We start from the raw sequence: 25,859 nt of genomic DNA on the forward strand, positions 1-25,859 counted from the left end.
AGAGTTCCCTGTGCTATACAGTAGGTTCTCATAGTCTTCTGGCAGATTTAAATTGTTTAGTAATTTAGACACTTGTAAGATACTAAAGTTACACACTTATTTCTTTTTTGGTTAAGTCACTTATCACTTAACACTTCTGAACTTGATTGTGAGATTTTATTGCTGAAGTTTTTCTATAATAATTTACAGGATGAAATATTGGAGCTGTTGTAGAAGAAAAACTTCTGATTTTAATACATTCTTAGCCCAAGAGGGCTGTACAACAGGGAAACACACGTGGACTAAAAAGGATGCTGTAAGTAGCATTTTAAAAATAGCTTATTGGAGTGTATTTATCTGAGTCATTTTGAAGAGATTTGAGATCATTCTGTCTTTAGATTTAAAAAAACAAGTTTTTCTCTCCGTCACACAGTAAAGTTTGATGAGCCTAAAAACTGAAGTTAATCTGAGTCAAGCTCTCTCAAAGCACTGCTCTTTGATCAAAATAGCCATTACGTATGTTGATGCAAATATGTAGGTTTTTGTGAAATAGTTAAGCTAGCCTAAACTGAAGCATGTTTTTCTGTAATTCCATACCTTGTTCCCAGTTTTTGTTTTTTAAAAATCACTTTTCTGGTCATTTGATGTTATTAATCATTTAGACTTCTGATTCTCTTTTGGCCACTTAACATCATTCAACCATATACAGATGTACAAATACTCTTAGTGGCCGAAGAGAAGGATTGCACACTTGTTTTATTGGGATTGTTTTGAAAGCCTCTGCTTGCTACCAGGAAATTTATCAAAAGAGAAGAGAAAGCATCAGTACCTACTTCCCTAACAGTATTTTAAAAAGACTTGTGTCTGTGTAAATAATCCCCCAAAATCCCATTAAATTGTAAGAAGGCAAGCAATTATTTGCTAAATAAACGTTTGTTGGCTATTATTAATGTATCTTAAATTAGTTTTATGTGCTGTATTGGCACTAATAACCTCAAGACAATGAACCTTTTCAGTATGTGTGTCTTTATGTTCAAATTACTTTAGGAATTCATTTAGCCTACATTTGCATATTTTATAGTTTCTGCTTTTTAATAACACATGGGTTTAGGTATTATAAATGTATCCATTAAGTTATAATAATTTATCTGCCACAAAACTTCTAGGAATGTTTTATTAGTAAAAAGTGAAATCTCCCTGTATTTTCTCCAAGGTTCAAAAGTTTGAAAGTTTTGGTTTGAAAAAATAAAATGTTTTATGCACAAAAGTTTTCATAGTATGATCCTTGATGAAACACATTTTTTGTTATTTTTTAATGCATGTAGTTATCGAGTATTGAGTGTCTAAGCCAGGTGGCTAAGGGCAAAAAAATGTAAGTCATATAAGTAATTTAAATTCAGTTAGTGTAATTGTACGAATATATAAATACTACTTTTTAAAACAGTAGTGTCTCGCAGTTTCCTGCATTAAATTACCCTCAGTTATAGAACAAATCATAATTTGTCTTTCAGATAGTTATTGTTATAGCAGTGTATCACTCATAGGTAATAATATTTTCATAATAGTAATCAAAAGATTACTTCCACAAATTCTCACCCTTTTTTGCATGTTATTATGAGAGGAAAGTATTCAATAACAACAACAGATAGTTATAACTAATCAATTATTTTTCCCAAATTTCAGTTTGTAGAAAATAAATGGAAAGTTCTTATGCATGACGTTAAGATGTTGTCTGGTTTATCCTGCTAAGCAAATGTGTTTTTCACTTCAGTCTTCGAAAGTGTGTTCTCAAATCATAAAACTATAAGATTGTTTGTATTTTATTTTATTGGTTTAACTTCTTGATGGGAGCTTTAGAAGTTGTTTGTGCTTAAAAGCATTAAGGGCTCAGTTTTGTGTGGTATTTTTGTTCTCAATTTAGATGGGTCAAATTACTCTTTTTAAGAGGTTAATTATGTGGCACTTTGTAAATTCATAAAGTTTCTCTTACATTACAGGGGAAAAAGGTTGTTCCATGTAGACATGACTGGCATCAGACTGGGGGTGAAGTCACCATTTCAGTATATGCTAAAAATTCACTTCCGGAACTTAGTCAAGTAGTAGCAAATAGTACATTGGTAAGTACGCTAAATATCTTTCTTTTTTTGTTTTGTTTTGTTTTGTTTTTTTGCGGTACACGGGCCTCTCACTGCTGTGGCCTCTCCCGCTGCGGAGCGCAGGCTCAGTGGCCATGGCTCATGGGCCCAGCTGCTCCGCGGCATGTGGGATCTTCCCGGACCGGGGCACGAACCCGTGTCCCCTGCGTTGGCAGGCGGACTCTCAACCACTGCGCCACCAGGGAAGCCCCACTAAATATCTTTGAGTAAAAATTATACATTATTATTAATGTTAATGTGTTATAAAATATTGATCTTGTTTGAGCTGTTTTTAAGATCTTTTAATTTTCCCCATTTGAAAATTAGTTTGAAATTACTTTCACAGAAACTACTTTAAGTGAAGGTTTCTGCATAGTAGTTATTTCTGAAGCATGGAGATACTGTAGTAGCTTAGAATATCAAATAATAATGGAACTTAATTCTCAATATGAAACTCCAAGTTAATTTTTCTTGGTTTTTTCAAATTAAAAAAGTATAGTATTGGTAATTAATGGTTTTTTCAAATAAAAAAAGTACAGTATTGGTCTTTTAATGGTTTAAAAATGGTTAATGGTTTTTCCAAATTAAAAAAAGTACAATATTGGTAATTCCTTAAAATAGCTTAAATGATTTTTTATCAGTATCTTCTTATTTTTATAATCAGTGTTTTATATCATAAGTCTTTACTTTGGTTTTGATCAATTAATCAACTTTTTCTTTTTCAGTTAAATGTGCACATTGTATTTGAAGGAGAGAAGGAATTTCATCAAAATGTGAAATTATGGGGTGTAAGTATTATGAATCCAGCAGAATTTTTTCTTAATACTTAAAATACCATTGTATAATAAAAGACAGTACTTTAGTAAGCATTGATGCAAAGTGTATATATAACTTACCATTATTTCTTACCAAAAAGTTTAAACTAGGGATAGAAATGGCCTTAGAAGCTTGGAATTTTGACTCTTAGCAATAGGCATAGGCATAGACATGAAATCTTGTTTATCGTTTCAACCTACTTGCCTCTAAAACTAATAAAAGCACCCAGGTGTACTGTAATTCTCTTTGATATGTTGCAGGTGATTGATGTAAAGCGAAGTTATGTAACTATGACTGCAACGAAGATTGAAATTACCATGAGAAAAGCTGAACCTATGCAATGGGCAAGCCTTGAACTGCCTGCAGCCAAAAACCAGGAAAAACAAAAAGAAGATACAACAGAATGAGTTGAGAAGGAAAAGAAAGTTATTGACTATTTCAGAATCCTTAATATGTGGTGAAGTGGTGGCTTGCTGCTGTACTCTTGTTTTCTTGTTGTTGTTGTTGTTGTTGTTGATAATGAATCTGGCATTTCAGGGTCTACAGTAGGTCCAAGCCAAAGTCAGTTTATCTTTTTGTGCCTCCCATATCCCTTTTGAGTTACCTAAGACTGATTATTCATTTCTCCTCACTAATAGAACTGTAGTTGTCTCTTATACTTGAAGCAGCTAGAAAATAGCTCACAACAGTTACAGCATTTCGTAGTATATTATGTTAATCAGAGAAATGTAAAGAAGCATTTGTTTTTACATTTCTTTCTTTTATCCTGTAATTAGTAAAGCAAGATGGAATGTCAAATTTTTAATTAGTTTATTCATGAGTTTGTGTTCCTATGATACTTGAAAATCTTTAAGAAAGAGATGAAGCTCTGCATTGCTTTTTCCACTCATCAATTATGTTTTGGGGGGGGGATTAACTTGAGGTAGTGTAGTAAGTAGTAACGGGGAATATATGTATTGATTAACAAATTTCAATTCATTTACAACTAATTGGATTAAAAATTGCATCAGTACCTATATAACTGGCTAAGCAGTATGATTTAAGAGTATAGGAAACATTATAAATAAGAGTATAAAGGTATCAATTTGGTTAAAATTAACCATTTTATGAGACTAAGCAATAATGTTAAACATCTTTTTCCTGACTATTTATAAGGTCTTTGTATGGTGTTATGACTGAATTGTACCTAATTTATAGCCTACACCCTCTTAGAATCTTTTATTAGTTACAAAGATCTGGCCTCCCTGATGGAAAAGTGTTTGTAAAGTTGTTGACTAAAAGGCTTATGGAAATACATCAGGATATCAGAAAAGTAAATATTTAAGCTTTGCTTTATGACAGTTATTACATGTTAAATAAACAAAATAGCTTATTCTTTTGGAGGTTTTTTTTTTTAAGGCTTTCATGAACAGCTTGACAATTCTAGGTGATACAATATGATTATATATTGTATTTGATTAAATATAGGTATCACAGAATTAGACTGTTTATGCTAATTGAAGTCATTAAAGGATAGTTACTTTTTGAGGCAGTGCAGAGCTCACAAAGAAAACTGATATTAAGACGTGTTATGAAAGCCGAAACTCTGGCAGAACTTAATACGTTTGGGTGTGAATTATGTTTATATAGATTAAAATGATTATTTTCTTAAGCTCCTTGAGTGTTTTTCTTTTCTTGGTATTAATGGACTTCTTATACAGAAAAGTTTGCATAAGTGCAATTTTAGTTAGTAGCATATCTCAGTCTACTACCCTTAACAGGTAATTATTAGATGTAGTTATATAATTCTTAAACGGTTTAGCTGCGTTATGTATAAAGACAGAAAAATTGGCTGCCAGCTTTTCATGACACTAAAATACCATGGCAAGAAATTTTTGCAGTGAAGATTGGACTCAAATAGAGTATATGTTTCTAGTACTTGGGGTTGTATTTAAATTTTTTAAAGTTATCTTTCATAATTTTGGAACGTGTGTTCATTTGGAGACATGAAACCTTGTATATTGTTAGGGGAAAGGATTGATAATTGATAATTGATTCGATTTGAGGTAATGATTAGTAGACCCTTTTTTTGTGTGTGGGGGGGTACGCGGGCCTCTCACTGCTGTGGCCTCTCCCGTTGCAGAGCACAGGCTCCGGACGGGCAGGCTCAGTGACCATGGCTCATGGGCCTAGCCGCTCCGTGGCATGTGGGATCTTCCCGGACGGGCGCACGGACCCGTGTCCTTTGCATCGGCAGGTGGACTCTCAACCACTGTGCCACCAGGGAAGCCCTAGGTAGACCCGTTTTCGATGATTCCTTCTTGAGGTTTTTTCCCCTGAGCAGTATCTTTATATGTTATGTGCCCGTGAACTATTTAAAGCAAGCGTATTATTCACCTAAGAGTTAGTTACAAAGCACTGACCTTTTTATATATATGTGTGTGTGTATATATATATATATATCATCTCTCAGAAAAATGCTTATTAACTTTATTAAGTTGTTTCTCTAGAAATGCTTCATCTTTCTTAGCATTCATAGTAATTACTATAGCAAAGCAGTCAACTAATCTGACAGGTGACTCAACATGGGAAACATAAAATACCATTTTTCTTGCCTGGCACGTTTACTAGTATAAAGGAGAAAAGTGCTAAGAATTTGAACTTTTATTATTTTTTAGCCTCTTATTTTTGAGATAATTTTAGATTTACAGAAGAGTTGCAAAAAAAGTAAAATTTTTTATATACTTACATTAATCTTCCCTATATGTTAAAATCTTACATACCCGTAGAACATTTACAAAACTAAGAATTAGCCTTGGTACAATGCTGTTAACTAAAGCTGAACATTAATTTTGACCATTTGTTTTTAGTAGAACACGATTTAAAGAGTAGTTCTTGAGACCTATCCTAATATTTTGGTAGTAATTAAAGCCAGTAATTATGAGCCATTAAAAATATAAATTGAGGGCTTCCCTGGTGGCACAGTGGTTGAGAGTCCACCTGCCGATGCAGGGGACACGGGTTCGTGCCCCGGTCCGGGAAGATCCCACATGCCGCGGAGCGGCTGGGCTCAGCCATGGCCGCTGAGCCTGCGCGTCCGGAGCCTGTGTTCTGCAGCGGGAGAGGCCACAACAATGAGAGGCCCGCGTACCACAAAAAAAAAAAAATAATATATATATATATATATATATATAAAAATTGAAATCAACCTATCATAGACATCTATAGGTCAATGTTGTAACTTCTTGCTGTAACCATATACTGGCAAAGTACTGCAATGATCTATTTTATTAAAATTTATATTTTATGCCAGAGATTTTAATTCTTATTAAGTGAAACTTGTTGTGTTTGGTTTTCTTTAGACAGCTCAACCAACTAAGGGTGAAGAGAACCTTAAAGAGTTCTTGGAAATATTTTAAGGTGACTTTTGGCTATTGCTTTACCACCCCTTGCTTTAAAAAAAAAAAAAAATCAGTCATTGCCCAGCCCAAAAATGCATGTCATACATATACCCATATTAAGTAAATTCACTTAAAAGCTTAAAAGTGGGAATTGCCTGGTGGTCTAATGGTTAGGGTTCCGTGCTTCCACTGCAAGGGTTTGGGGTTGGGGGGTCGGGGGGAGGGGAGGGAAGCTTAGAAGCTCACTTATGAGGTCTGTAACCTTTTATTATTTTTTTAATGGTCGGGTACTTTTATCTATTAGAATGTTAATGGGCTTTTGGTTTGTTTCATTGCAGATTATTTTGACCTGGCATACATATTTGATATTTATTTTTGCCTATGTTATAATTCTGTAGCCTGAATTCGGGAATGCAAGCTAAGTCCAGCTTGTTTTTAAGTTTTGTTAATAGGTGTTTTCTTTCATTTCTTTTGTTTGTTGGGTAGGTGGGAAGTTGGTTTTTTACCTGATTGCTTCCTTACTTCCCGAGTACAACTTAAACTTACCTGGAGTTGTTGCATGCCTTGCTTATTTTATTTACGTGTAGATAGATACCTGCTGCTTTAAACATTTGGCGTTATCTCTAAAATACTGGATTTGCAAAGGTTTTCTTGTGGTTTTTTTTTTTTGTATAGTTGTTTGATTTTAAGTTTTTATATAATTCTTAGTTGTGAAGAATTCCTTGAAAAACAGTTTTTCTAAAGAGCATGTTTTTATTAAATGCTAATTAATGCCTTTTCTTAGTTTTCCAATTGAGTAGGCCACGTTTAATGTCTACTGAAGTGAAATAAAACTTCCAGCCTTAAACATTTTTATGTTGCTTAAAGATTATGTGTCAAAATAATTTCATTTGTTAATCTTTTTTGACTAAGCAGATACAGTGTTCAAGTGATTCAGTTCTTAAATTATCTTTTTTAAGACTGCTAATAGAAGTAAGATTACTGATTAAGCCTGGGAGAGGGTAGTCTCCCTGAACCTGTAGTACTTTCCCCTCCTCCAAAAATGAGACTAGCTGAGTATATTAATGTTTTTGAAAACACTATGATCCTTTTCTTCATATTGCTCATTTCAGTTTATAGTTCCATATTTATTATTTATATGATTAATTTGTTAATGTTCGTATACTCTTATAGACCACATACAACCTTGACTGTGTTTTGGCCAGCAATTTTGTCCCCATTTTCTAGTACAGTACTTGATAAGTTGGTTGGCTCATGTAAATATAAAGACGTAGCACTTGTTATGGGCCTGTCACTGTTCTAAGGAGTTTTATGAATATGAACTTAATCCTCATGACAAACCTATGAGGTAGGTTCTCTTGTTACAGTCAAGGAAACTGATTTATGGCACAAGTAACTTGCCCAGTGGCAAAACTAGTGAGTTGTAAAGGAGAGCTTTCAAACTCAGGCACCTGGCTTTCTGTTCTGTGCTCTTAACTACTATTTTATGCTGCTTATGTCTGTCAGTTGAATTAGTGGGTTCCATAAAACTGGCACATAGCATGGAAAACTAGTAACACTGTGTTTAGTTACTAGGAACAAATTTTACTTTCATATGTTTTGTTAGAAAATAAATTTATAAAATTATGTAGTCCTTTTGTCTGTACGGTTTTGGTTAGAATAATAGCTGGATTAAAAACTTATCATTTATGTTTTGACAACTCTTACGGTCTCTAGTTTCTCTAAACAGCTTCCAAAGAAATGTCAGAATCCTCAGTTCAAAAACGTTTCCATTGCCATTTTGATAGTGATGTATTTTGTATATAGCTTGTAGATAGGAATTGTTATCTGTGTGTTGGATAAAATGTGTAATGAAACAGCATCAAACTTATCTTTGTTTTCCCCATTAACATAAGAGTTGGTTAAAGCAATCGTGTTTGGAGCATAAGATATGCAGAGGAAGGACAGATAAGATTGTAAACATGGGGATAAATAGCAAAGGATCATTTGAATTGTTGGTTTTCATCTTGTAGACCAGGCCATTGGTTATCAAAATACCACTTCAAGACCAGAGGTGTCAGCATCTTGAAATCTGTTAAAAATGCAAATTCTTGGTCCCCAACCTGTCAGACCTACTAAATCAGAAACTGTGGAGTGATACCCAAAAGTTTGTGGAAGAATTTCCATTTTATTCTGTTATAGGATAAGTTTGGGAAACACTAGCAGTGTGGAAATCTAATTAGGCTTGCATTCTTTTTTTCATCAACTTAATTTCTTTTAACTTTTTGTTTCAGAACAGTTTTGGATTTAAAGAAAAGTTGTGAAGATAGTACAGAGTTCCCATATATTCCACCCCCATTTTCCCCTATTTTTAATATATTGCAGTAGTATGGTACATTTGTTACAACTAATGAACTCATATTGATACATTATTATTAACAAAGTCCGTACTTTATTCAGATTTCCTCAGTACTTTACCTAATGTCTTTTTTCTGTTCCAGGATCCCATCCAGGTACCACATTTCATTTAGTCATCATGTGTCTGTCCTTGGTCTCTTCTTGATTTTGGCAGTTTCTCAGACTCTCTTCAAAACCCTTAACGATTTTGAGAAGTACTGGTCAGGTATTTTGTAGAATGTCTCCCAATTGGGATTTGTCTGGTGTTTTTCTTAGGATTAAATCGATGTGTTTTGAGAAAGAAAAGCACAGGGGTAAAGTGCCATTCCCATAAGTGCTGTCACGGGTTAAGTGCTGTCAACATGGCTTATTACCATTTTGATCTCCTGGCTAAGGTAGTGTTTGTCAATTTTTAACTGTAAAGTTACTCTTTGTCTGGTCTTCTATCGTTTAGTTCCTTCTGTGTGCAGCCCACACTTAAAAAGGGGTGGGGAGCTATGTTCCACCTCTGAAGGGTGGAGTATCTATGTAAATTATTTAGAATTTTTGTGTGTGGAAGATTTGTTTCTTCTCCTGATTATTTATGTATTTATACCAGTGTAGACTCATTTTTATACTTTGAATTATAATCCAGTGTTACTTTGTTTCTCAGATTGTCCCAGCTTTGGTTATTGTAGCCTTTTAGTTGGCTGTGTGTCCCTTTGTCATATCCTTGGCCTGTCATTGTGGGTTTACTTTTGGTTTTGTTTTGGTGGTGTTCTTTAGCACTTTCTTACCTTCTGGCACTCCAGCATGCTCCAGTCAGTCATTTATCCAAAGATTCTAGGTTCTTTTTATTGGAAAATGGTATTAGAAACCAATATCTGGATATTAGGTGTACTCATTGCTGACTTATCTTTGTGTCTAGGTACACTCAAGCTGATAGCAAGGAAATATATGTGTGTATGCTAACCTGTCTATACACATATCTATAAATATTTCTGTAGGTAACTATCTATAGTAAGGTGAACTTGAGTTCATACTTAGTTCTCCACCACTACTCCGTTACCACACAGATCACTGCAGCCTCCTCCCCTAGCTTATGTGTAACTTCGCACTCCTACAATAAAAACCTGGCTTCTGTCATCCACTATCCATTTACTTGTTCAGTTTCAGTATACATGTACAGCAGTATCAGAATTTTTAACCTAATCTCCTATAGGAAACAGATTTATTAACTGGAGTAGTGCTTAGGTAGTTTTTTGCCTGTAGTCTTACATTTCTAGACTCCTACAGTCTCAGAGTTAGCTGAGCACCTTTTCCCCCTCACTTCTTTCTTTGAGGTTTTTTCATATATTTGTGATAAGGCTTGTATTTTATTTTAGAAAGATCATTGTAGGGAATTCCCTGGCAGTCCAGTGGTTAGAACTGCACGCTTCCACTGCACAGGGCCCAATTTTGATCACTGATAGGGAAGTAGGATCCCCAGGCCACACGGCACAGCCAAAAATAAATAAAATAATCATTATAATAAAAGGTGCAATTAGAAGTGTTTTAAACAGGAAGACCCTTTAGGACGAGGGCATGAAATATACCAGAAGCAGTAGGAAGAGAAGAGGATAAATTAAGAGATTTATCTTGAATTCAAAGAAATTAGGGATTAGAGGGTGAAATTTCAAGGATAACTCCTAGATTTTGAAACAGAAGGAGCCCCTAAACAAGATAGGGAATTTTGGAAAAAGTGATTTTTTTACGGAGGACTCTTGAGTCCAAGGAATCTGTAATGCCCAGGTAAAGTAGTCCAAGCTATTGGTAAGTTCTGACGCTTACAGTGAGCCCATGTCTGGCTCTCAGAATTTGGAAGTCATAAGTAAATAGGCGGTAATGTAAATATACCATTTAGCTAACTTTGAGAATACAAAGTTGATACTGTTCTGAACTTTTGAGAGCATCTTGCTTTAATCCAAAAGCAGTGACAATTCCTGTCCTTTGTATGATGCAGGAGTACACAGGCATTGAGATAAGTAAGCCTGAACAAGGAGTGTTGAGGCTTCCATCCTGAATGTGCAGAGTGTGCCACCTAAACCACCTGTAATGGGTCCCCTAGATGAAAGGAAAGTTCTTTACCAGAAGAATGCGGAAGGAAGGCTGGGTGGATGAAAAACAACATAAATTCACCACAGACCCTTGATTCTGTCAGTATGATCATTAAACAATTTTAGTGCTAGGCATAATATATTCTTATGGTGGAGGAAAATGTAAAGATTATTTGTTGGAAATAAAATCCACAAATTTTAAATGATGCATTAGGCTTATTAGAATTGATGGCTTCCTTATAATTACAATTGTTTGTAAAACTTTAAAAGGCTTCTGAATTATGAAAGCTGGATTCCGATAACAGACTGATCCCAGACTGGCCTGAAACCAAGTTGGACTGTTTTTGTTACCTTAATGATTCCTGCCAGCCCCACCCTCCCTTGCCCATAATGCTACTTAAATTATCATTATAAAAAGGCTGAGTTGGACACAAAGGAGGGGAACCAGTATAAGGAAGCAGAAAGCCAATGTCAGGATGATGAAAATCAGAATTGAGAGATATTTAGTTAGGTGGAATTCTTGTCCCATTTAAGTAGGTGTATAGTAATAGGGCTTTATAATTGATCAGATTAAAATACTTCATAAATTCTGTTTGTGATTTAGGTGTAGGAATTTAGGAAGTACTGGTTACAAGTAATTCAGAACTGTAGACATAATGATGACTAATTTTTTATTCAATAGGTTGGCAATTCAAGTGTGCTAAGCACTTTGCTAAGTGCTTTTGATAGCTTTTCATTTTATCTTCAGAATACCCCCATGATTATATATTATTATCCATATTTTATGGATAGAGAAACAGAGGCAAAGGAAGCTCCATAACTTGCCTCAGGGCACAATAGGTAGCAGATGGCAAAATTGGATTTTAAAATGAGGGCCTTCAACTTCAAAGTCCTGTTTAAACTCTCCACCATGACACTGAAGACATCTGAGTCACCATGCAAAACCTAACATTGGAACTGCTATTTCTTTATTAGTGTTTAGTCTTTTCTTCCTTAGTATCAAGTGAGTGAATTATCATGAAAAGATAATGTGCTTTTAACTTTTGCAGTAGTTAATTGAGCCATTGACTTTCTTGATAAGGACCTCTATAGGGCTGATGGGCTATTGACAAGAATTAGGGATGGCTTCTGCAGGACTGTAAAAGGCCCACGGCAATGAATTTGTCCTTTGCAGGCAGTTAGTTCTAAAGGCTTGTGCATATAAATAACCTTGGACTTACTATCATTTGGAATCTGGAACAGTTTTCTACATCTGTATTCTTAGATGTTGATGATTGGAAGACAATGTACATAGGCAGATAACATGTCACTTTAATGGGGTGAAAGAAGCAATGCATTAAAATTAAGTATTAGTACACTAGACAAACAATTCACTCGTAACCTAATTTTACATGATTGAAGTTTTCATTTGTGAAAAGTTAGGGAAGATGTCCCCATCAAAGTACAGGGAAAGACACTTAAACCTGAGCTCTAGAGTGTTTTAATGAATCAAGAACCACATGTAAAATTATTATGTTATAAATTATAGGACACTTCTTCCAAAGAGAGATCTGTAGCCTACATGGGTGATCTTTTTATATATTATTATGCTTTGCCAGATAATCTTGAGGCTAGTTGAGGTTAGGTTTCTTAATATTTTTTCCTCCCAAAGGAATTGTTCTGAGTTGGTAGGTATGAAATTTACAGATTTTATTAATGTTTTTGGTAAGATATAAAAGTTTGTGAGCATCTTCAATTATTATAGCCATCCCTTTGCTTAATTATTTCATTTCATTCAAGAAAACATTTTTAGCTACTTCGTATGTGCTGGGGATAATTACCGAACACACTGGCCTCTGCTTCCAAAGATTCCAGCAAGGAAAGCAAAAGGTCATCAAATAAAAACTATGCTGAAGATCAACCTGTAAAGAGTTGCTGTGAGAGCATGTTTGGTAGATTTTATACATGGATTTTTGGAGGGGTAGACACTAGAGTCCTGAAAAAAAAATGGGTAGGAGTTAACCAAATAGGAGGGAGGGATGGAGAAAGACAAGGATGTGAAAAGAACTGGAGTTGAGAGATGACAGTGGCCTCTTAAGAAAACTCTTGTTAGTCTGCTTAGCCCCAAAGCTTTCTATCTTGCCCTCGCCCCTAAGCAAACACCTCAGCCTTGGTTTTAGGTTCCTCTAGATTCCAGTACGTCGTGGTAGTTCATACAGCCATCAGAAACTCTGCTGATATTCCCCTTAAAGTGCCTTAGTATAGGATGAATCTGACCTTTAGCCCATGCCTAGAATTGGCAAATGTCCCCAAGGAAGTAAACAGTTGTTGCTCTCAGCAGTATTTGGAGACTTTTAGTACATTTAGTTTTCATTGCTTCCACAATTTTTTGATATATCTAAAAATATTGTGCCTTTAATACATTTTTTTTTTTTTAGTAGCTGGAACTGGAGTGATTGCCTGCCAGTACCTACTATATCATTCCTGGGAGTGTGGAAGTCCTTACTGAAAATATGTAAATAGAATGTAGCATGATCACATTTAGGAAGATCATTCTGGCTGAAGTTACTATGATTGTGATACAACAGGGGAAAGGAAGTTGGGTGATTTGAAAGGAAGTTTTTACATCATTTAAGTGAAAGATATTGTTGGCGTGAATTCAGAATAATCACACTTGGGATTGAAAGAAGTGGATGAACACAGACTTACTAAAAAGAGAGGAAACAAAGAGCAAATGACTAAAGTTAAAAAGCAATGACAATAACAAAGACTAAAATCCATTACAGTGTGGTAGTTATTTCTCACGTTACTGTTACTAAACTCATTTCTGTACTTCAAAAGTCAGGATTGGAGGAGAATTATTTTCTTGTATCTCATCTCCATATATAAACTTGAAAGTTGGAAGGTCAATTGATAGTTTTGAAATTCTGAGCTAATATGAAAAATATTAAAATAGCCCATGTATGCATCTGTAAATAAGTGTTGTTTGTATCCTCAGAACAGAAAAACTAGTAAATTACAAAGATAGAAAAAGAGGTTTCTATTTTTGAACTTTATTGCATCCCAGAACTTTTTTTCTCTTCAAAGTTAAAACAGCCTTACTGTAGTTTTTATTATAAGAGGAATATATTCCAATGTAAGAAATTAAAGCAATACAGAAAAGTACAAAGATTAAAAGTCTACCACCCCAGTGTAATAAGTACTGCTGATACTTGTGTGATATCTGTACATTCAGTTTTATCAACATATTTTTTTTCCAACTCAACAATAACTCACAGACAACTTACCAAAAATGAAAAATGTTTATCAGTTTATCAGCTTTATGACTATTATACCATAAGTTAAGCAGTTTCCCATTGATGAATATTTAGTTTACTTTTTTACTATGATAAAATGTTGCAGTATCTTTGTCACAAATATTGGCATTCTTTCCAATTTTCTCTAGAATAAATTTTTAGAATTTCTTAATGTATATGCCTATATTACATTTCATATGCTTTTTATTAGTTTACTTTTATATTACTCAATATAAGCAACATGTTTAGATTTTTTAAATGATCAAATTATTGCATTATAATAGAAATTTATGGCTTATTTAAATTTGATTTTAAAAGTCAGCAACAGGGAATTCTCTCACGGTCCAGTGGTTAGGACTCAGTGGTTTCACTGCCATGGCCTGGGTTCAACCTCTGGTCCTGGTCGAGGGAACTAAGATCCCCCAAGCTGTGCTGCAGAGCCAAAAAAAAAAAAAAAAGTAATAAAACATTTGTCACTAGCAAAATATTTCTTTGCTATTTCACAAGTATCCTTATGAGAAATAATCTCTTACTCAGGATGTGGACCAAGAAATAGGATATGCTTAGGGGAAAAAAGGTTTATTTTTTTTTTTCTTTTTGGGGGGATGATTCTTTGAGCTGGGAGATGGATAAATGGGAGTTTATTGTATGTTCTCTATGTTTGTGTAAGTTTGATGCTTAATGAGACTTGAGGTGCTGTTCTGGGTGTACAGGACTCAATCTCTTCTAGAGTGTTTTTTTTTGTTTGTTTTATTTTAGTATATCTGATATGTAATGTGTAAATTTAAAGTGTAAAACGTTAATTGGATACATTTATATATTGTAATATGATTGCCATTGTGGTGATAATTAGCACCTCTATCACCTTACCTAGTTATCCTTTTTATGGTAGTTGGAATAAGTTCTCTTAACAAGCTTGATGACTGTAACACGATACTATTGTCTGTACTCCCTGTACTGTGCATTATATCTCTAGAGCTTTTTTACTACTTATTGTAAATTTGTACCCTAAACAACATTAGTCTTGTCCCCCACCCCTTAGCCCCTGCTAACCACCATCTTATTCTGTTTCTGCAAGTTTGACTTTTTAAAATTCCAAATATAAGCAATATCATACAATACTTGTTTTCTGTCTGACTTAATCTCACTTAGCAAAATGTGCTGAGGCCATCCATGTTTTCACAAATGGCAGGATACCCTCCTTTCTTCGTGGCTGAATAATATTCCATTATATTATATTCCATTATATATATTCCATTATATATGTACCATATTCTCTTTATTCAGCCATTGACAGACGCTAAGTTTTTTTCCACATCTTGGCTATTATAATGCGGCAATGAATATTGGGGTACACATATTTTTTTGAGTTAGTGGTTTCATTTTGTTCTGAAAAATAACCCAGAAGTGGAATTACTGGATCATGTGGTAGTTCTATCTTTAATTTTTTGAGGAACCTCCACACCGTTTTCGATAGTGGCTGTGCTGTGCCAGTTTATGTTCCTACTGATAGTGTACCAAGGGTTCCCTTTTCTCCACGTTCTCATCACCTCTCATCACCGGCACTTCTTATCTCTTTTCTTTCTGATGATAACCATTTTAACAGGTATGAGATGATGACTCACTGTGGTTTTAACTTGCATTTCCCTGATGATTAGCGATATTGAGCATCTTTTCATGTACCTGTTGTCTTTGGAAAAATGTCTTTTAGGTCTTCTGCCCATTTTTTAATCAAATTATTTGCATTTTTGTTTCTGACTTCTCTATATTTCGGATATTAACCCCTTACCATATATGTGATTTGCAAAAAGTTTCTCCCATTCTGTAGGTTGCCTTTTCATTTTGTTGTTTCTTTTGCTGTGCAAAAGCTTTTAAATTTGATGTAGTCCCATTTGTTGATTTTTGCTTGTGTTTTTATATCCAAAGAAATCATTGCTACCACCAGTGTTGAGGAGTTTCTTCCCTATGTTTTCTTCTAAGAATTTTAAAGTATCAGGTCTTATGTTTAAATCTTTAATATATTTCAAGTTAATTTTTTTGAGTGGTGTAAGATAACGGTCCATTCTCATTGCTCTGCATGTGTTTATCCAGTTTTCCCAACACAATTTGTTGAAGAGACTATTCCTTTCCCCATTGGGTGCCCTTGACTCCCTTATCCAATATTACTTGACCATATAAGCAGAGGTTTAATTCTAGGCCCTCTAATGTGCTCCACTGGTCTATGTGTCTATTTTTGTGCCAGTATAATACTTTTTTAAAAAATTGAAGTATGGTTCATGTACAATATGTTTCAGGAGTACGACATACTGATGCACAATTTTTAAAGGTTATATTCCATTTATAGTTATAAAATATTGGCTGTAGTCCCTGTGTTGGACAATATATCATTGTAGGTTATATCTTTTATACAGAGTAGTTTTTAGTTCTTAATCTCCTACCCCTATTTTGCCCCTTCCCCCTCCTCACTGGTAACTACTAGTTTGTTCTGTATACCTGTGTGACTGTTTCTTTTTAGTTATGTTCACTAGTTCATTTTATTTGTTTGTTTTTTAATTGAAAGGAACATGCTTTAAATTCTATAGAACTTTACAGTTTTCAAAAGTTTCACACATGATTTCATATAATCCCATAAAAACCCTTTTTTTAAATCACCTGCCTCTGTATTGCTCCCCCTTCCCTCTCTGCACTGATAAACACTAGTTTATTTTCTGTGTCTGTGAGTCTGTTTCTTTTTTTGTTATATTCATTAATTTGTTGTATTTTTTAGTTTCCACATATAAGTGATATTATACAGTATTTGTCTTTCTCTGACTTATTTCACTTAGCATAATACCCTCCAAGACCATCCATGTTATTGCAGATGGCAAAATTTTCTTTTTATGGCTGAGTAGTATTCCATTGTGTATGTGTGTGTGTGTGTGTGTGTGTGTGTGTGTGTGTGTGTGTGTGTATCACATCATCTTCATCCATTCATCTGTTGATGGACACTTAGGTTGCTTCCATATCTTGGCAGTGGTAAATAATGCTATGAATATTGAGGTGTGTGTATCTTTTCAAATTATGGTTTTCCCTGGATATATGCCCAAGAGTGGTATTGCTGGATCATATGATGGTTCTGTTTTTACTTTTTAAAGAACTCCCCCATACTTTCTCCAAAATGGTTGTACAAATTTACATTCCTTCAACAGTGTACAGAGTTCCTTTTCTCCACATCTTCATGAACATTTGTTATTTGTATTCTTTTTGATGACAGTGATTCTGATAGGTCTGAGGTGATATCTTACTGTGGTTTTAATTTGCATTTCTCTGACAATTGATATTGAGCATCTTTTCATGTGCCTGTTGACCATCTGTATATCTGCTTTGGAAAAATGTCTATTCAGGTCTTCTGCCCAGTTTTTAATCAGGTTGTTTTTTTGATGTTGAGTTGTATGAGTTGTGTATATATTTTGGATCATACCATTTTCAAATATTATCTCTCATTCACTAGGTTGCTTTTCATTTTCTTGATGGCTTCCTTTACTGTGCGAAAGCTTTTAAGTTTAATTAGGTCCCATCTGTTTACTTTTGCTTTTATTTCCTTTGCTTTAGGAGACAGATCCAAAATAATACTGCTATGATTTGTATCAGAGAGGGTTCTGCCTATGTTTTCCCCTAGGAGTTTTATGATTTCCTGTCTTATATGTAGGCCTTTAATCCATTTTGAGTTTATCTTTATATGTGGTGTGAATGTTCTAATTTTATTATTTTACATGTAGCTGTCCAGTTTTCCCAGCACCACTTATTGAGACTGTCTTTTCTCCATTGTATATTCTTGCCTCCTTTGTCATAGATTAATTGACCATAAGTACATGGGTTTATTTCTAGGCTTTCCATCCTGTTCCATTGATCGATGTATCTCTTTTTATGCCAGTACCATATTATTTTGATTACTGTAGCTTTGTAGTATAGTCTGAAGCCAGGGAGTGTGATTCCCCCAGCTCTGTTCTTTCACCAGATTATTTTGGCTTTTCAAGGTCTTTTGTGTGTCCATAGAAACTTTAAAATTTTCTTTTCTAGTTCTGTGAAAAATGCCCATGGTATTTTGATAGGGATTACATTGAATCTGTCAGTTGCCTTCAGTATTGTGGTCATTTTAACAATATGGATTCTTCCAGTCCATGAACATGGTATATCTTTCCATCTGTTTGTGTCATCTTCAATATTTTTCATCAGTGTCTTACAGTTTTCAAAGTATAGGTGTTTTGCCTCCCTAAGTAGATCTCTAGGTATTTTCTTTTTGATGATAGTAAATGGGATTGTACCCTTAAATTCTTTTTCTGATCTTTTGTTGTTAGTGTATAGAAATGCAACAGATTTTTGTATATTAATTTTATATCCTTCAATTTTACTAAATTCATTGATGAGCTCTAGTCGTTTCCTGGTAGCATCTTTAGGATTTTCTACGTAGAGCATCATGTCATCTGCAAACAGTGACAGTTTTATTACTTCTTTTCCAGTTTGTATTCCTTTTATTTCTTTTCCTTCTCTGGCTGCTGTGGGGAGGACTTCCAAAACTCTGTTGAATAAAAGTGGTGAGAGTGGGCATCCTTGTCTTATTTCTGATCTTAGAGGAAATGCTTTCAGATTTTCATCATTAAGTATGATGTTACCTGTGGGCTTGTTTTATATGGCCTTTATTATGTTGAGGTTTGTTCCCTTTATGTCCATTTCTGGAGAGTTTTTATCTTAAATGGATGCTTAATTTTGTAAAGCTTTTTTTGCATCTATTGATACGGTTTTTGCCCTTCAGTTTGTTAATGTATGTTACATTGATTGATTTGCAGATATTGAAAAATACCTGCATCCCTGGGATAAATCCCACTTGATCATGGTGCATGATCCTTTTAATGTATTGTTGGATTTGGTTTGATTATATTTTGTTGAGGATTTTTGCATCTATGTTTATCAGTGATATTGGCCTGTAATTTTCTTTTATTGTGGTATCTTTTTTTGTTATCAGGATGATGCTGGCCTTGTAGAATGAGTTCACAAATGTTCCTCTGCAGTTTTTAGTATAGTTTGAGAAAAATAGGTGTTAACTCTTCTCTAAATGTTTGGTAGCATTCACCTGTGAAGCCTTCTGGTTTTGACTTTTGTTTTCTGATAGTTTTTATTACTGTTCCACTTTCATTGCTGGTAATTGGTCTGTTCATATTTTCTGTTTCTTCCTGGTTTAATCATGGAAGATCATACATTTCTAGGAATCTTCCATTTTCTTCTAGATTGTCCATTTTATGGGCGTATAGCTGTTCATTGTAGTCTCTTATGATTCTTTTGTATTTCCTTGGTGTCTCTTATAACTTTCATGTCTGATTTTATTGATTTGGCCCTCTCTTTACTTTCTTAATGAGTCTGGCTAAAGGTTTATCAGTTTTGCTTATCTTTTCTAAAAACCAGCTCTTAGCTTCATTGATCTTTTCTATTTTTAGTTTCTATTTTACTTATTTCTATTCTGATATTTATGATTTATTTCCTTCTACTAACTTTGGGGTTTTGTTTTTCTTTTCCTACCTCCTTTAGGCATATGGTTATATTGTTTACTATAATACATTTTTAGTACTATAGCTTTGTAATATAGTTTGAAATCAGGAAGTATGATACCACCAGCTTGGTTCTTTTTCCTCAGAGTCGCTTTTGCTATTTGGGGTCTTTTGTGGGTCCATACAGATTTGAGGATTGTTTTCTACTGTGAAGAATGCCATTGGTGTTTTGATGGGAATTTTGTTGAATCTATAGATGGCTTTGGATAGTATGGACATTTTGACAATATTACTTATTCCGATCCATAAACACAGGCTGTCCTTCCATTTATTACTTTTGTTTTCAGTTTCTTTCAGCAATAATCTTTCACTTCCTTGGTTAAACTTATGCCTATGTATTTTATTGTTTTTGATGCTATTGTGATTGGGATAGTTTTATTTCCTTTTCAAATGTTTCATTCTTAGCATATAGAAATGTAATTGATTTCTGTATATTGATTTTTGTATCCTGCAATTTTACTGAAATCATTAATTAGTTCCAACAGTTTTTTGTTTTTTTGTTTTTTTTTTTTTTGGTTGAGTCTTTGGGATCTTCTATATATGAAATTGTAGCATCTGCAAATATCAACACTTAGTTCTTCATTCTCTATTTGGATGCCTTTTGTTTGTCTTGCCCAATTGCTCTATATTGAGCAATTTAGTCCTTCAGTACTGTATTTAATAAGAATTGTGAAAGTGGGCATCCTTGTCTTGTTCCTGATCTTAGAGGAATAGCTTTCAATTTTTATCCATTGAGTATCATGTTAACTGCAGGTTTGTTACATATGGCCTTTATTATGTTATGGTATGTTCCTCTATACCCAGTCTGCCTAGCGGTTTTTTTTTTTTTTTTTTTTGCGGTACGCGGGCCTCTCACTGTTGTGGCCTCTCCCATTGCGGAGCACAGGCTCCAGACGCGCAGGCTCAGCGGCCATGGCTCATGGGCCCAGCCACTCCGCGGCATGTGGGATCTTCCCAGACCAGGGCACGAACCCATGTCCCCTGCATCGGCAGGCGGACTCTCAACCACTGCGCCACCAGGGAAGCCCGTGCCTAGCGTTTTTTAATCATGAAAGGATGTTGTATTTTACCAAATGCTTTTCTGCATCAACTGAGATGATCACGTAATTTTTATCTTTCATTAATATATTACATTTATTGATTTACATGTTGAACCATCTTTGCATCAAAGGGATAAATCCCATTTGGTCATGATGTATAACCCTTTTTGTATGTTCTTAAATTCAGTTTGCTAAGATTTTATTGAAAAATTTACACCTACATTCATCAGGGATATTAGCCTATTGTTAAAGTGTCCTTATCTGGCTTCAGAATCAGGGTAATGCTGGCCTCGTAAAATGACTTTGGAAGTATTTCTTCCTCAGGTTTTTGCAAGAGTTTGAGAAGGACTGTTGTTAATTCTCTTTTGAATGTTTGGTAGAATTTGCCAATGAAGCCATCTGGTCCTGAGGTTTTCTGTGTTGTGTGGTTTTTGATTACTGATGCAATTTCTTTGCTCATTAATGATCTGTTCAGAATTTCTGTTTGTCCTGATTCAGTCTTGGTAGTTTGTGTTTATAGAAGTTTATGCATTTCTTCTAGGTTATCTCGTTGGCATATAATTGTTCATAATAGTCTCATATGTCTTCTGTATTTCTGTAGTATTTGTATCTCTGTAGTGTCTTCTTTTTCATTTCTAATTTTGAGTCTTCTCTCTTTTTTTCTTAGTCTGGTTAAAGGTTTGTCAATTTTGTTTATCTTTTGAAGAGCCAGCTTTAATTTTGTTAATTCTGTTTTTTTCCTCCCTGGTCTCTATTCATGTATTTCCACTTTGATCCTCCTGCTTTCTCTTTCTAGTTCCTTGAGGTGTAAAAGTTAGGGGGATTTTTTTTTTTTGAGATGTTTCTAAATTTCTCAATATATGAATTTATTGCTATAAACTTTCCTCTCAGAACTGCTTTTCCTTCATCCCATAAGATTTGATAGGTTGTATTTCCATTTTCATTTGTTTTGAGATAATTTTTTAATTTCCTTTTTTTTCCCCTCTGACTCTTTGTTTAGGAGTGTCTTGTTTACTTTCCACGTATTTGTAGATTTTCCAGCTTTCCTCTGATTGTTGATTTCTAGTTTCATAGATTGTTATCTGAAAAGATAGTTGGTGTGATTTCAGTATTCTTATTTGTTGAGATGTGTTGTTTTCATTTCTTCTCATATCATGATTTATACTAGATAATGTTCTGTGTGCACTTGAGAAGTATGTGTGTTCTGCTACTTTTGGATATGTCTGTTAAGGTCCTTTGTTATACAGTATGGTTAAATTCCAGCATTTCTTATTGATTTGATGTCTGGATGATCAGTGGTCATTGCTGGCAGTGGGATATTGAAAGCCTCTACTATTATTGCATTATTGTCTATCTCTCCCTTTTGATCTATTAGAATTTGCTTAATATATTTCAGTGTGCCAATGTTGGGTGTATATATATATTTATGATTGTTGTATCTTCTGGATATATTGACCTTTTTATCATTATATAATGACCTTTTGTCTCTTATCATTTTTGGCATTAAGTCTGTTTTGTCTGGCTATACCTGCTTTCTTTTGGTTTCCAGTTGCACGGAGTATCCTCATCCACTCACATCTTTACCCTGAGCTTATGTTTATCTCTAGAGCTGAAATTATATAGTTAGGTCTCTTTAATCCATCCAGCCACTCTGTGCCTTTGATTAGTGAACTGAATTTATTTCTATTTAGAGTGATTACTGATATGTAAGGACTTACTACTGCCAGCTTATTGTTTGTCTTCTGGTTGTTTTGTATCTCCTTTCTTTGTTTTTCCCTCTGTTTCTGTCTACCTTTGTAAAGTGGTGATTTTCCACGGTGATTTGCTCAGTCTCCCTTTTTTTCATGTTTCATGACTACTCTAGATTTTTGCTATGTGGTTACCAAGCATAAACATCTTAGACATAAAATAATCCTACAGGAAAAAGACTAAAAAAGTAGTTCAAACACGTTCTGTGTGTTGAACATGTGGTAGTACATATTCTCTATCTAATATCCTGAGTTTATTACAGTGCATACCACATAATCATTGTTCTGTTCAAATGGTGAATTGTTGATTAAAGATGATAAAAACAAAATAACTTACCGATTAAAGTAAACAATAAGTTGAAAAGGTTACTATTTTTCTCTAAACCCATATTTCTAACCATATATGCTTTTTTAGCAATAAATATCTTTCTTCTGGAAAGCTGCCGGTAGGAAAAACATAAAAGAGATTTATAAATTTTTGTATTTTGTCCCCTTTAGAAATGATACAATAGAGTTAGATGGAACCTTAACAATCCTTACTCTTGAAGAAACTGATGCCCAAAATTATGTAGTGATTTACTCAGTTGGGACAGTAGAAAACCCAATATTGTCTCTACAAGACAATGCTTTAAGTCAAAAGTTAAAATACAGTTACTCCTCTATCCTAAAATAAAGTCTTATGTTAAGGTAATATAGTATGGTAGAAAATTAAATTCATAGATTGGCTAAAACAAACTTGTCACAGAAGTCTAATTTAATATGCTTTATAAATTTATTTATGCTTCATGAGTAGTGTCTTTTATTGCCCTTTAAAGCTTCTTCTTGTAGTTAGTGTGCCTGCCTATGAGGGCTCATTTAATTTTGATTCTCAACTCTTTTTGGCAAAGTAATTAAACGACCAAGCTTTCTGAAGCTTTCATCTCAGATTACCCACAATTCTGAATCATTAGGCTCTGCATGAAAGTTTGCACATGCTGATATACTTCTGTTCAGTAGGAGTCAGAGTGTGAAGATTTGTGGCAACTGCGGTAGACCTGTGAACAACACAGCTTTCAACTGCATAGGTCCATTTATCCACAGATTTTTTTCCACTAAATACGTACTACAGCACTACATGATCCATGGTTGGCTGAATCCATGCATGCAGAAACAAGGATATGGAGAGGCCAAGTGTCAAGTTACACATGGATTTTCAACTGCACAGAGGGTCAGCACCCCTGACCCCCATGTTATTCAAGGGTCAACTGTTTTCACCTATCAGATATATATTATTCAGTAGAGTTGAAGTTATCAAAAGTATAGCTGTTACTCACTTTTCCTTACCATTTGTACTCCATGATGGTTTCGCAAGAGAAGGTGTGCTATTCCAGTCTCCTTGCCAGACATTTTTTTTCTTGGTAATCAAATTTATTTATAAGGTATCATTGTTACACATTTTAAGTTTACTGTTTGATGAAGTTTGACAACTGTATATTCCTGTGTAACCATCATCCAGATCATGATACAGAAGACTCCCATCATCCCAGAAACTTTGCTCTTTGTAGCACATTTCCTCCCTGCCTGCCCCTTACTTGACCCAAGCAATCACTGATGTAATTCCTAATACCATGATTAGTTTTGCTTCTTCATATAAATTGAATCTCATACTAGGCATTCTTTTGTGTCTGGCTTCTTTCCCTCAACAATGTCTGCCAATAATATTACATGTATCGGCAGTTATTTCGTTTTTATTGCTGAGTAGTATTCCATTGTGAATATACCACAATGTATCCATTCATTTATTGATGGGCATTGGCATTATTTGCACATTAAGCTGCGATGAACATGCAACAGTCTTTTGGTGATCATGTTTTTGCTCTTCCTTAGTAAATACCTAGAAGTAGAATTTTAGAGCTATAATATAAGTATATATTTAACTTTATAAGAAGGTGCCAGACTGTTTTCCGAAGTGGTTGTACTGTTTCACTTTCTGGCCACCAATGTCTGAAGAGTTCAAGTTCCTTGCCATATTTTATTTTAGGGAACTTTCACTTACTTTATCTCTTTCTCCATATGACTAGAGGTTTTTTGGTTTGTTTTATTGGATTAGTACTTTGATGATGAAGTTATGAATTTTCAAAGGGCCAAAAATCTCTTTGCAGATGAACAAGGTGGAAGTCTAAAGTCAAAACATGACATGAAAAGCAAGATTTTAGCATGCTCTGGCTTCATGTGTTATCAGAAAGAAAGACGGATTTTATCCTCAGACTTTTAATGGCAGCTAGTTGGCTGAGACCTTACTATAACAACTCTTTCAGAGTCCCTGCTGCTGCTTGAATTGTAAAGGCTGCAATTGAAATGTGTTTCTTTACTTCTTTCCAGGCTGAACGAGGATCTGCTTTATTTTCAATATCAAATATAGAATCAAAGATGCCAGGAAATGATTCGCCAGCATATTTGTTGTGGCTGCTTGGAGCAAAGATGATATGCCTAGTAGAAAAAAACAAAGAGGACAGGTTGAACTGAAGCGTGTACATATATTACATTTTATATGCTTTTTCTTTATTCATTCTGCTTTGTTAGACCGTATCTTACTAAGTATTCTGTGTCTCCTCCTGGCATTTACTTTTGTTACTCCAAAATAAAAACATATAATTGGTTTGAGATACTTAGTTAATGGTATAGTTTTAAGCAAAGAAAGGAGTTGATAAGACGCATCTCGTGAATCATATGTTGCCATCCCATGCAGTTGGAAGTAAGTAGATTCTTTCCTGTAAGTTATGGGCATTAGTTGTCTAACTGCCTAGACATCCACAAACTGACATCCATGAAGCATGGATAATTTATGGATATGTTTAATAAGAGATTAAAAAAATACCGCTGTATTGCCTTTTTTAGAGATTCAACAAGAATGACAGTTGTTCCCAGTACTCTTCAGACATTAAAAAGCAATAATTAAAGAAGCTTGTATTACAAAAATATCACAAGTGGCAAGGATAATAAAGCCCATTCCACAAAGGTAAAATGGCTATATATGGGTTGCCCACAAAGACACACTTTTTTGATCTAGAAGGAAAGTTTGCAGTTGATTTCCTACTTCACCTCATAAGTAGCTCAAGAGATCAAGTTACTTCTCTACCCAGTGTGTGGAATTCTGCCTTCCACAAATGTACATATTTTATTAAACACTCTTATCAGGAATTAGGCCCAATAGTCAAATCCTATAGCTGCTTCAAGCTGTAAATCTACTGTAGGACACAATATGGAACTCTATGTAAAGTCACTGTATTAATGATCAAAGAGAAATTTATAATGTAATCATTTAGATTTCCCAAAGTACATCAGGATTTATTGCTCTTGGCTTTTAAATTTTAGTATGGCCTCAAATGGATCTTTCTTATTAAAAGAGGTATATGTGCTAAACTGTTTATAAACATTAATATTCTGACATATATAAGCTGAGATTAGAGATAC

General features: G+C 34.4%; 2 protein-coding genes across 8 annotated transcripts in view; one reads left to right on the forward strand and one right to left on the reverse strand.

Moving 5' to 3' along the window:
• The window catches only part of CHORDC1 (cysteine and histidine rich domain containing 1), a 42,944-nt gene extending 17,895 nt beyond the window's left edge, over positions 1 to 25,049 (forward strand). Inside the window, exons 8-13 of one of the 5 annotated variants that reach the window (XR_012333372.1) lie at positions 190 to 295; positions 1,977 to 2,096; positions 2,840 to 2,902; positions 3,191 to 3,337; positions 6,272 to 6,329; positions 8,323 to 25,049. Coding sequence is in view for 2 of the 5 variants with exons in the window: in XM_004320355.4 (XP_004320403.1) it covers positions 190 to 295; positions 1,977 to 2,096; positions 2,840 to 2,902; positions 3,191 to 3,337 (436 nt within the window). In the remaining 3 variants the exon portion in view is untranslated. Of the gene's footprint in view, positions 1 to 189; positions 296 to 1,976; positions 2,097 to 2,839; positions 2,903 to 3,190; positions 4,582 to 6,271; positions 6,330 to 6,648; positions 7,162 to 8,322 lie in introns of those variants that run through there. The other 4 variants (XR_004527848.2, XR_012333373.1, XM_004320355.4 and 1 more) reach the window with 4 other exon arrangements.
• NAALAD2 (N-acetylated alpha-linked acidic dipeptidase 2) overlaps positions 14,331 to 25,859 on the reverse strand; it is a 58,601-nt gene continuing 47,072 nt past the window's right edge. For 2 of the 3 annotated variants that reach the window (XM_004320353.4, XM_019923757.3), the window contains exon 19: positions 14,615 to 24,875. In XM_004320353.4, the coding sequence (XP_004320401.4) occupies positions 24,686 to 24,875 (190 nt within the window). In that variant the 3' untranslated portion in view covers positions 14,615 to 24,685. Of the gene's footprint in view, positions 14,469 to 14,614; positions 24,876 to 25,859 lie in introns of those variants that run through there. The other variant, XM_073808322.1, reaches the window with a different exon arrangement.

This window comes from Tursiops truncatus, chromosome 8, assembly GCF_011762595.2.
Source record: "Tursiops truncatus isolate mTurTru1 chromosome 8, mTurTru1.mat.Y, whole genome shotgun sequence".
Classification (NCBI taxonomy): domain Eukaryota; kingdom Metazoa; phylum Chordata; class Mammalia; order Artiodactyla; family Delphinidae; genus Tursiops; species Tursiops truncatus.